This window comes from Phragmites australis, chromosome 14 (assembly GCF_958298935.1).
Source record: "Phragmites australis chromosome 14, lpPhrAust1.1, whole genome shotgun sequence".
Lineage (NCBI taxonomy): Eukaryota > Viridiplantae > Streptophyta > Magnoliopsida > Poales > Poaceae > Phragmites > Phragmites australis.
The window spans coordinates 25,162,377-25,174,881 of NC_084934.1; the positions used below are offsets into that span (position 1 = coordinate 25,162,377).

The 12,505-nt window shown below is 43.1% G+C and overlaps 1 protein-coding gene across 3 annotated transcripts; it reads left to right on the forward strand.

Annotated features, from left to right (window-relative positions):
* The first annotated feature begins 322 nt into the window (after positions 1 to 322).
* On the forward strand, positions 323 to 11,785 carry LOC133891022 (heterogeneous nuclear ribonucleoprotein 1-like). 3 transcript variants are annotated; one of them, XM_062331706.1, is made up of 4 exons: positions 323 to 586; positions 1,165 to 1,411; positions 1,530 to 2,709; positions 6,508 to 8,357. In XM_062331706.1, the coding sequence occupies exons 2-4, from the start codon at positions 1,190 to 1,192 to the stop codon at positions 6,576 to 6,578; spliced, it is 1,473 nt and encodes a 490-aa protein (XP_062187690.1). In that variant the 5' UTR covers positions 323 to 586; positions 1,165 to 1,189; the 3' UTR covers positions 6,579 to 8,357. The 3 variants fall into 3 exon arrangements, with proteins under 3 accessions (XP_062187690.1, XP_062187689.1, XP_062187691.1); XM_062331705.1 differs by having other exon boundaries at positions 324 to 832; positions 6,508 to 8,356; XM_062331707.1 differs by lacking the exon at positions 6,508 to 8,357 and adding an exon at positions 11,393 to 11,785 and having other exon boundaries at positions 326 to 832.
* The last annotated feature ends 720 nt before the right edge of the window (positions 11,786 to 12,505 follow it).

Below are 12,505 nucleotides of genomic sequence, written 5' to 3' on the forward strand. Positions count from 1 at the left end.
CTCTCATAAATAAATGAGTTATCTTTTCTAATACATAATAAATAAAAAGTAACAAAAGCATTTAATTTACTTTCTTGATCTTTATATATAAATTTAAAATAATCTATATTTGTAATTGAGAGTATATAGTAACGGTTCAGACGATACTTCAGAAGTAGGTGTCTAAAAAAACGCCTTTGCAATGTTTGCATAGAATATTTCTCCTTCCACTGCGCGACTACTGGGCGGGCCGCCGCGGCGACACGCGAGCCCAACCCGCCCCGCCTCGTCGGCTCCACCTCACTCGCTCCCCCCCCCCCCCCTTCCCTTCGCCGCGCACGCCCACCTGCTCACGGCGCCACAGCCCAACTGCTCCCCCGCCCGCCCCGCGTCGTCTCCTTCCCCGCGCACCACACACGCAGCCAGCAGTCCACCATCTCATCTCTCTCACGCTCGCGTCGCCTCCAGCGCGGCAGGCCGACCTGCCCTGCCCCCTTCCATTATTTACGCATTTCCGCGTCCCCCACCCTCCGCTTTCCCAATCCAGTCGAGCACCGCAATCGCAGGGCAGCGGAAGCGATTAAAAAAGGCAGCCTCCCCTGCAAAGGTAAAAACAAACAACCACCGCATCGCGGCAGGCATCGCCAGCCACCGAGCGGAGGGAGGGGGGAAGCAAAAGTTCGATAAAAAGGAGAGGAGGAGACGAGGCGTACCGTCCGAACCCAAGCAACTTGCCCCCACCACCTCCCTCCTCCTCCTCCTCCCATGCCTGCATCGAGATCTTAGCGGGAGAGCGAGAGGAGAGGCGACGCGGGCCCCCCTATCTCTCCTCGTCGCCGCCGCCGACCGACCGGTAAGTGTTCCGATCCGACGGATGCGTGCGTGGGCTGCTCGCCGCGCCGATCGGTGCCGGATCGCGGCGAGGGTGGCCGGATCTGATACGGATCTCGCGGCGGGCGCGTAATTCCTGTGGCCCTGTGAGGGAGCGTTGGCGTTTTGCGTCGCGCGAGGCGGGGCAGGGTGGGGGTGGATGCGGCCCGATCGCGGCGTTGCTTTCCGCACGGATCTAGCTGATGTCCCGCGCGCGCATGCGTTTTTGTGGTGAACGTTGTGGATAAGTCGGGGTTTTGTCCGCATTTGGCGTGGCTGGCTGGTATGAAATTGGGCCTGCGTTGTGGATTGCAGGGGGAGGAGGGAAGGGGAGGACGCGATGGAGGCGGACTCCGGGAAGCTCTTCGTCGGCGGCATCTCCTGGGAGACGGACGAGGACCGCCTCCGCGAGTACTTCGGCCGCTTCGGGGAGGTCACCGAGGCCGTCATCATGCGGGACCGCAACACCGGACGCGCCCGTGGCTTCGGGTTCGTCGTCTTTGCAGACTCCGGAGTCGCGGAGCGCGTCACCATGGACAAGCACATGATCGACGGCCGCATGGTACTTGCGTTATGCTCTCGCTTTCTTCTCTGCTAATGCACTAACGTGCATTTTGGTGGGAGTTCTGTTGTGAAGCTGTTTCTCACTGTGCGAGCTGATTTTCCGATTTGTTATTCAGGTGGAAGCGAAGAAAGCCGTTCCCAGGGACGACCAGAGTATTGCGAGCAAGAACAATGGCAGCAGCATAGGGTCACCTGGACCAGGACGTACAAGAAAGATCTTTGTTGGAGGTCTGGCTTCTAATGTTACCGAGGTCGAATTCAGAAGGTATTTTGAGCAATTTGGTGTGATAACCGATGTAGTTGTGATGTACGACCACAACACACAGAGGCCTAGGGGCTTTGGCTTCATCACCTATGATTCTGAAGACGCAGTGGATAAGGCTCTGCACAAGAACTTTCATGAGCTGAATGGTAAAATGGTTGAAGTTAAGAGGGCTGTTCCAAAGGAGCAGTCTCCTGGACCTGTTACGCGTTCACCTGCCGGAGGGCAAAACTTTGCTATGAGCAGGGTTCATAACTTCCTGAATGGCTTTAACCAGGGTTACAACCCAAACCCTATTGGTGGCTATGGCATGAGGGCGGATGGAAGGTTTAGTCTTCTTACAGGTGCACGAAATGGGTTCTCTTCATTTGGTCCAGGTTATGGAGTGGGCATGAATATTGAAGGTGGAATGAGTGGAAATTTTGGTGCAAGCTCTGGTTTCATCAATAGCTCCAATGGGCGGCAAATAGGTTCTTTCTACAATGGTAGTTCAAACAGACTAGGTAGTCCTATTGGGTATGTTGGCCTTAACGATGATTCAGGATCAATACTGAGTTCAATGTCTAGAAATGTCTGGGGCAATGGAAATCTAAACTACACAGACAACCCTACAAACACTAATTCTTTTGCTCTGCCTGGAAGTGGTGGGGGTATTCCTGGTGACGGTATTAGTTGGGGAGGCCTGCCTTCTGCTCATGGGATGGGCAACATTTCAAGCCTTGGGTTGGGAATCCTTGGCCATGGAACTGGAGATAATAGCTTTGGTTTGCCTTCTGGAAGCTATGGGAGGAGCAATTCAACTGGTACCATTGGCGAGCCTTTTTCTGCATCTGCCAATGCATATGAATCGAACAACCCAGGTGCATACGGCAGCAGCTCCATTTATGGTGACTCAACCTGGAGGTTCACGTCATCTGAGGTTGACATGCCTCCTTTTGGTCATGATCTTGGAAATATTGATCCAGATATCAAATCAGAAATATCAGCAAGCTATATGGGCAACTACACTGTTAATAATAATCAGACCAGCAGAGGTCAGTTGCTATTTCAACATCGTGCTATGATCTACACATAGTTTCCCTTTCTCAAAAAAAAAGAAAGAAATATGCTGTGTAAGTTAGCTCTTTCAAGGGGCAGAAAATACATATAAAAGTGCAGTCCTCCTTTCATCAGTTTAGGAAAACAATGTGGCTATTGGTTCTGAAAAAAAAACTTTCATGGCCTTTGCTTAAGCAGGATGACATAGCTGCATAATCAATATGCCTTTCTTGTGGGGTCTTCAAATTCCATACGCAATGCAACTACTTTTACACACAATATTTATTTTCTGGACTCTATTAGCTTGTGTTTCATCATTCGATATTCCATGTGATGTTCTACTACTCGACTGTCATTCTATATACTCTACAATCACTACCAAATACACACAATTAAATCATGTAGTTTTGCCTTATATTCTATTTCCTATGATCTGTTGGGATCTGACCTTGGGTTGCTGATACGTTTATAACATTTTATTGTTTTCTGTGACCATGAAATGCTCACAACTCATATTCAAAGCTAGGATGTAACTTACTTTATCCTGTGGCATAGTGTGTTTTTGTCTCCCAACTGTCCATACATTCAAATATAATTAGTTGATTTTAGTCACACGCATGTAGTTATTTGATATACTAAGATACAAATTCTTTTGAGCTTTCTCCTGCTCGATCAGTTGAATTACAACTTACATATAGATTATTGATAGGAGTAGCCAGTAGGACCCATGTTGTAATTACACTGTGGGAGTCACATGTCACATTAGCCCTCATATTTAGCAGTGAGTTGTGCACTGTCTGTGCACTTCAAATGTACTAGAAGCGCTATCAACTTGCAGAAACTTTTAGAGCTGTGAAAGATGATGAATATCGAAATTAAACATTAGCATTTTCCCTCCTATATATGTGGGGCTTGCCTCAATATAGTTCATGCTCGTGATTTCAATGAAAACTGTGCTGAGTAAATCAAGGAGGTGATTTATGGCTTTATGCATGATTTTTCAACAATTTGGTTCGTTTGTAATTGACAAAGTTTGGAGAATTTTTTGTGGCAAGCTCTTTTCTGCCAAACCACAACATCATGCCAATATTTCTTTTGGCATACAGTTTGGATGTGTTCGATATAATTGTTTACCATTTAATACTGGATTACATGAGACTTATATATTCACCGTGTAGTTGAACATCAAGCAAAAACACAACATCACCATGCTAATAATTTTCTTGTACTTGTAAACTAGTATCATTGACTTGGATGTTGGGACCTGTCTAAGGATAGACCAATACCCTTACCATATATTTAGTTAGAAATCAATCTCAATATACAAAGACTTCATACATGATAACAAAACACAATGTTATTAACTTAACGTGAAAAATCGTTCTTACAGAGAGGACCTCCGAGGGTTAAAAAGCAAATAAACACCGCAGCTAGCACAAACTTCTTATCCGCATCTCCCACAAGCAGCTGATGTAGAGCACCACCTTAGAATCCTTCATCCTCAGAGTTTTCTCTAACTGAGCAGTGTGGTTATAGCAAGTGTGAGTATATCTCGTACTCCGCAAGTTATGGTAAAGTAATGATCTGAAGGCAATCACAATAATAAAGTTTATAGGGGCTTATTTGCATTAAAGCGGAATTTAAGTGAAACATTTAATGAATGTGAAAGTAAATAACTGAAATTAAATAACCTTAATAAATAACATTCTTCATCTCAATCGAAGTTGACCACCTCTGTTAGGAATAGCAACTTGTATTTAATAGTAGCCCATGTGGGCAATATATAGAGTACATGATAAGAACTCTAGTAACCTAACATATACTTAATGAATAAGGATTCTATATTCCTAACACCCCCCTCAAATGTAAGGCTATGCAATAGCGTTGTATTTAAAAGAGATGACACTAAGTAATAAACTTAGACTAATACATCCGAAAACTTGTCTTTTCGAAGCCGTCGTAGAGTGGAGTCTTATAATCCTGTCGAATCAAGCCGAAGAAGTGCATACTGAAGCACAATAGTAGATTCGTGATGATGACAACAAAGGAATGCCATTGGTCGAGAATCGCAACAAAGCGACGATGAGTAGCAAGACAACAGACGGAAGTTGCCATTAAAGCTACAGAAAGACCAAGATGATACGAGAATGTCTTAGATTAAGAATTGCAAACACATCAATGACAAGTAGCGAAACAACAAATGAAGTTGTCACTAAAGCTACGGAAAGATCTAGATGACTAAGTTGCATCAATAACGACTAGAAAGAAATCAACTAATGGACGAAGGAATATGTGGACTCGTGGCAGACAAACTCAAAGAGAGACTGATACTTGGATGGATGTAGAGGAATTGCAAAGATTCCAATATGAGACTAAAACACTAGCAAGCAGTATTTGGATGCCAGCAGATACTAGCGACACAAAAGCTAATCATAGCAAAAAAAAAAAAAAAAACTAAGCAGCAAGCAACAATGATAATGCCTAAACAACAGTTCCCAATCAGAGGCACAACATGACCACACACAAAGAAATCACCACATGCTCTCACTGGAGCACTTTTACGACTCTGCCCTCCCTGTGCGAGCGAAGCCATAAAGCTGGAGGTCATGCCCAAGCAGAGGGTCCTGGAGGTGGAGCAGAGGGAGGATGCCATGGAGATGAGCGGCTTGGAGTTGTGGAAGCACAAGAAGCCCCCCCCCCCCAAGATCTACCCCTTCTCGCTGCCACCGGCAGTGTGCGATGAGACGGTGGATCCAACCCAATCGACCTGGCGCATGATGGATTAGATCAAGGCACCTGGGGAGCGACAAGCAGATCCGCCAGAACGAGTCGGAGCTTGACGAGCAGATCCACCTGGGATCACCGTAGCCCATGCGTCCTCAAATCGGAACCCAGAGGCTCGGAGCGCGTCCCTGTAGGACGCTAATATGGCCTCCAAGACGTGCTCCTCGAGCTCCCGCAGCCCGACAGTGGCCATTAGTCGCACCTCCGTCTCCGTAGAGCCCCTAGCCCTCTCCCTCATGAACTCCATCAGCGGCTGCACCAACTCCCTGGCCTACGCTAGCTCGGCGGCGAAGGACAAGATACCCAGGGAGATGCACATCATGGTGGAGCACGCCAAATCCGGGCCCGTGTCGGGCCTCGCAGTGAATACATGGGCTCGTGTTCTCGTGCCGCCGTCTATGTCGATTGAGAAGCGTGTGGATTGGGGAGCATGACGCGACAACAAGGAGACGAGGTGGCCGGACGGCACAGGGATATCTGGGTGGCGATTGGGAGGTAGGAGCCCGATCAAATCCGATCTAAGTCGAGCAAGAGGAAGCCGATAGGAGAGGGAGGGGAAGCCGACGATAGGTTGGATCTACGAGATGAGTTGTGGCGTCCTAAAAAAACTTGCTCTGATATTATGTTAGGAATAGCAACTTGTATTCGATAGTAGCCAATGAGGGCAATATAGAGTACATGAGGAGTACATAATAAGAACTCTAGTAACATAATCTATACGTGATGGATAAGGACTGTATTCCTAACAACCGCAACCGAAGTTGAACACCTCAACCAAAGTTGATCACCTCAAATATGGTTCCCAACCATGAATGAACCACCAACTCAAAGTTTTTCCAAAAACATTATATTCTAATCATGTATGGCATTCCTAGTCGCTCATGATCGTGAGCACAACTGATAAATCAGTTTTATACTCTGTAGAGGTTGTACACTTTACCCACAGGACGTGATCATCCATTACGCCTATGTTAGTTAGACACTTACACATTTCCATGGTGTTCTGCTAGGATTCTCACTGCAAGACCTTCATGAAGTTTCTCCCAACAAGTGTACCCATTGGGGTTTCATCGCCACATGACACAAATGACCTCAACAACGGAAGCCCTCTATTGCGCCTTCGGTTCCAAGGAAATCTCATCCATTCCCCGTTCCACCACCCGGTTTACATTATGTTGGGAGAAAACTAATTAATTGGCAAGGTTCGTCTTATACTAGGCTTGTGGTTTAACTGTAAAGTTTGGTCTGATCTCACCATGAACCGATCTTTAATCGAATTGAGCATGAACCGATCTTTAATCGAATTGAGCAAGACTATCATCCACTTGCCCCTGGTAGCCAATCCAACCTCTTGCTTAATTCCCTAGTCCATGTTGCTAAAAACATTATCACGATCTTATCTCATGTTGCATAAAACTATTATCAAAATGATTGTTTTTCCCAAGCATGGCTACCCTTGATCCCACCAAAACCGAGGCGACAAGTTAGATATGAGAAAAACTAAGGTATTGCCTATCATGGGTTTCCCATCGACAACTAATAACGTGCAACTTTATAAAACGAAAACATTTAGAAAACATAGGATCAAAATGCATCAATGACAATTTCTCTTCACCCTGTTGCTCAGCAGGATCTTCGAACTCCTGGTCCTGATAACCTGCAAATTCTTCCTCTGAAACGGCGGTATCTAATCGCAAAAGAAAACTAAACAATAAACACCAAGAACCAAGAAAGAGATAAAAACACACAAGAACAACTCGATTTATTATTTTTATGATTTTTGATGAATTATTGGCGAAGGAAACGATTAGATCGGAGTTGCGACGCTCAAGATATGGCTTTGGAAGGGTGAAAGAAATGAGTAGGAATTTTACTGGGATTTCCTGGAGGCTCTTGGCATTTTCTAGCAATTTTAGGAATCAAAAATGTTTTTTTCTTAATTAAAGAAACACTAAAAATAATTTAAACAGATTATTCAAAATTAGTTTACCACTGAAAACTTATTTTCTAATTATTTTATAATTTTCCATAATTAAAGAAAACCTATTAAACAATTATTTATATTATTTTAAACCCTAAAATATAATTAAAACATTTTTTATCATTGAAAACATATATAAAAGATTATCAGATTAAATAAAGATTTTCCCCAAATTTTATATTAAGAAAACCTGTTTCTAAGATTTATGAATTATTTTCCTATTGAAAAATGGAATTATTGCATAAGCTGATATCAACAGAGGAATAAAAAAAGGAAAAGGGATTATGCTGACTGGGCGTGGACTGCTGACGAGGTTTGCCACGTTGGACAAAGTGCCCACGTGGCATGCTGATGTGGATTATGCATGTTGACTCAGCTGAAAATGGAAGGATACAAGATCTTCTAATCGTGGCCGTTCGTTGAAGATCGGATGGAGGGGAGGGCTACATGGGCTCCGGCAATCGGGCAACGACGGGCAGACATGGTGGCGGGGGCTTGGGAATTCATCGGAGTTGCGCTCCGATGGTTGGTTTTCGACGGCGAGTGGATCCTCAGGCGGTGGGACCCGTTTTAAGGACACGTTGATGTCGGAGGGTGGTGGAGTGGCTTGGTGATGACGAACTTCAGCGGCTAGAGCTTCGTGTAGTAGTCGGAAGTCCACGGGAAGCGGCGGGCGACGGTGAGATGTGGTTGACGAACGTGGGCGTGAGCTTGGACGGCGTTGGGAATGCGTGGAGGGGCACATCGACTGTAGGGGAGCAGTGCTGCGGCTTGAGCTCGGGGAGGGTGCTCTCGGGCGGCGCTTGTGCACGACTGAGCAAGGGGAAATGCTGTTGTGATGCTTGTGAGGCTAGGGGGGCATATGGGGGCTATTTGTATACGGGGAAGTAGGGTCGCGTGGGGCTTGGTTTTGGGGGTCGGTGGCAATCTCGTGGGCAAGTTTCCAAATTTCGGTTCCAAATCTTCGCGATTAGCTCCCTTTCCTTCTTCTCGCTTGGTCTTTCCATGTATATAGGCGTGTGATCTTCTCCTTTGTTTTTTCGGTGTTGATTTGGCGCGTATTTGTCGTGCGGGTTGAATTCGGCGCAGAGAGGAGAAAGGAAGGGGGTGAGAGGTGGGAGAGGGGGCGGCGTGGTGGAGGGAGAGGAGAGGGTTGGGGGCATCTGGCTGGGCCGGGGTGCGGGCGTGCAGGGTGGGTGGGTGCAACAGATTGGGCCGAGAGGAGGGGGGGTGGAGCGGGTTGGGAGGGAGAGAGGAGAGGGCCCAAGAAGGGGTTTTTTTCCTTTTTCTTTTGATTCCTTTTCTTTCCTCTTTTCTTTATTTCTTTTATTTTCTTAGCAAAATTTTTTGGGGTGTATATTTTGGGTCGTTACATTTGGAGAAGGCTTACAGAAAAATACCGAGAAATGTCATGTGGTGGGTCTTGGAGAAACACAAAGTTCCAACAAAGTATATTACACTCAACAAGAATATGTACAATAACGTTGTGACAAGTGTTCGGATAAGTGAAGTGTCACCGATGACTTTTCGCTTAAAGTATATTACATCAAGGGTCAACTTTGAACCTTTATTTATTTGCTTTGTTGATGGATGAGGTCACATGTGACATTCAGGGAGATATCCCTTGGTGTATGCAATTTGCTAACGATGTGGTGCTAGTTGACGAGAGTATGATAGGGGTTAATAGGAAATTGGAGTCGTAGAGATATACTTTAGTATCGAAAGGTTTTAGACTTAGTAGGACCAAAACCGAGTATATGAAGTGTGATTTCGGTGCTACTAGGCATGAGACAGAAGATATTAGTCTTGGTGGAGAGGTGGTTCCCAAGAAGGATACCTTTCGATATTTGTGATCGATGCTACAGAGAGATGATGATATTGATGAAGATGTTAGTCATAGAATCAAAGCCGGATGGATGAAATGGCGTCAAGCTTCTGGCATCCTCTGTGACAAGAGGGTGCAACAGAAGCTAAAAGGTAATTCCTATAGGTCGACGATTTGACCCGTGATATTGTATGGTGCCAAATTTTAGCAAACTAAAAGACGACATGTCCAATAGTTAAGTACAGCAAAGATGCGTATGTTGCGATGGATTTATGGCGCGCTGATAATGTGAAGAGAGGTAGGGGTCGACCAAGAAATGGAATAAATGGAATATCCTGGACGAACTATCCACGGATAGAAACATGTGAAAGCTAGCAATCCACGTGCCAGAACTATAATTTATGCATCAGTCTCCTTGTACTATTATTACTTTTATTTTTTACCACTAATATCTTTATTATCATTATTGTTTTCTCATGGTCTTTTTAGTTGGATCTTGTGGGTTTTATCTCTAGCCTATCCCAACTTACTTGGGACAAAGGCGGCAGCTGCTGCTGCTGCTGTAAACTAGTATCATTACTTAGTCTAAATAAACAGTAGGAACCAACCAGAGAACAGTTAACTTTTGGATCAATCAATAGCTGAGTTACGGTCGATCCTTACTGATTCTCATCAGTTCCTACTAATTCTGGCAAAATGACATAAGCATCCGAGCTGAAAATGTATACTGACAACTGTCTATGCCTATCAACAATAAGAAAGATCCGATTAAAGGACACATGATTAGGACAGCATGCAATTGTTACACTTCTTGTTCTTGTAGTTCTTTTGGGCAGCTTTTCCTTTTCTTTCTGTTTGCTATTTTTCGCATGAGGCAAAGGGAAACATGTTAGATTTACTTGAGTTATCTTAATGATGTGTGTTTTAATTTTTCAAGATTCTATCTTATCTTTTGGATATAAATAGGTACCTTAATAACATTCAGTGGTTATCATAGTTAGGGTTCACTAAACTAATTGCTGGATGTTTTTCCCCTTTATGTGAGGTTTTGTAGCATATTCATTTTATCTTTGCAGTTAATATAAATAGGGTCCACTAAACTGAGGGTCAGTTTTTTTTGTGAAATTTTCTTGCATATTTATCTGGTTTTCATTGTATAATAGAGGTGATTTTTTTTTTCTCTAATCTGCATACTTGTTCATCAAGATGCAGATATGTAGTGCAAGAATCATCCATTTGTTGACACTCGAAAGATAACAAATATTAATGGAAACCAATGTTTAGACGAGTTGGTGTTGCTATTGCTATCCCGAACTCCTTATACCATCTTCGTTTCCTATAGTTAACTGATTGATTAAAGATTGTGGCAGTTTGTTTTGTGGTTGCCTGTGTTTAAATATTCTGGCAATAGGTTAAATCCTATTTATAAAACAGTAATGTAATATATATAAATTTGATATAAATTCTAATTATCTTACATTCACGAAGATAATTAATCACATTTACAAATGAGAACAACGGTGTAGTTAGCTTAGTTTGTGCCTGACGGAAAATGACCAGCTGGCTCAAGATTGGATATACACAAGGGGCCATGTTTAAACACTTTCTTTTAAAAAAAAAAAAGAGTGTGGGCCTAAGTAAGATCTTCTTCGTAATCTTAATAGTTGGTGTGCAGAGACTTGTTTCATCTTGTTTAACTATATTTGTAGAGCTGTAAGATTTATATTTTAATTTGGACAACCGTGCTCACTTGTCAGTCTTCATGTATAGATCATTTGGTCAGTACAAATCTCAGTATCGTTCTAGCAGGAGTTCATTGTTTCAAGCACACAAGCCATGCCCCGTTCTGAACATTAACATTTGCTTTCTTGTCAGTGATGTAATACACCTGTTGTATTAAATAGAAAACTGAATGAACGTGTTGTTTTTTATTGAATTGAAATTGGGTGCACTACACAAGTATGTTGTTGGTAATGTAATATTTTAGTGATCAATCCATGTCTGAGATACATGCTCCTCTTTGTTCTTGAAACATATATTGAGGACAGCTATTTTGTTTCTGACTATGATTTGTTGGATCCTTTTGCAGGTATCGCTTCCTAGGGAGAGTATTATTATATTCATACATGACTTGGGATAGGTGGAACACCCACTATATCAGGCTTTCAGGTGCATGACTGTGAATTGGTGATGTCAGATTAATATACAGGTTAGTTGCTTGTTTCTAGGTAACCAGAGGTGTGGTTTACGAACACCAAAATGCTAGAGCGGATACAAATATTTTGTGAAGGTTTCAGATTTTAGTTTAATTTCTACGTGTATTAGGTCTTTGGTTTTTGAATGAGATGTGCAGTGTTGTTTGCGGCACATACTTAGAAGTGTTCCAACATAAGCTGGAATTCTGTCATACGGATAAACTTGTATACCAAAGAATGCTGTATTATCTTGCCCATTTATGGCTACATTAGCTCGCTTGTTTTTATTCTCTGTTTAACCATTCCATTTGTATACTAGAGATTTGCTTGGCTTAATATTATAAAACTATTGGGGTACCAATGCCATCTTGACCCCAGCAGTAAAGCCATCAAAAGTACATACATGTAATGTTTCTTCCTTTTTTGCCGTATGCATGCTTTTGTCTATTTTTGTAGATGTTAGACCTGATTATGCATATTTACACAGCACCCTTTTTTGATGCACTGTTGTAAAGTTCACAGTTTGAGTTAAATGTATTTTTTCAAGCTGTTGATTCCCATGTGAATGTGGATGGATCTTTTTAATTAGTGAAAGGACAACAAGCTATACGTGGCTGCTCCAAAAAATAGCACTTTGTAGATTTGCATCTACATATCCTGTTTCGCTTCCTGAACACGACATTCACCAAAGATTTAACATCATGACTTTCCCGCACCTGTTATTTAACAATAAATAAACATTATCTGTTTGTCTCAATTTGCTTTAGCATCCATTTGGGAAGGAGTTTTTGCAGGAACATTGGCTGAATTATACTGTTTCCCGCAAAAAGCAAAGAAAAAAAAACATCCTGGGTTTTAAGCATGCCTTCATATCAAGTTCAGAAATATGTGATCATTAGCACATAAGTGGAGTTCTCAAATGATTTGTAAGTTGATGTAATCAACACAATGCAGTTCTTCCTCAGCATCGCATGTTTTAGTTAGGAAAGCGCTGTTTCTGCTCCCAT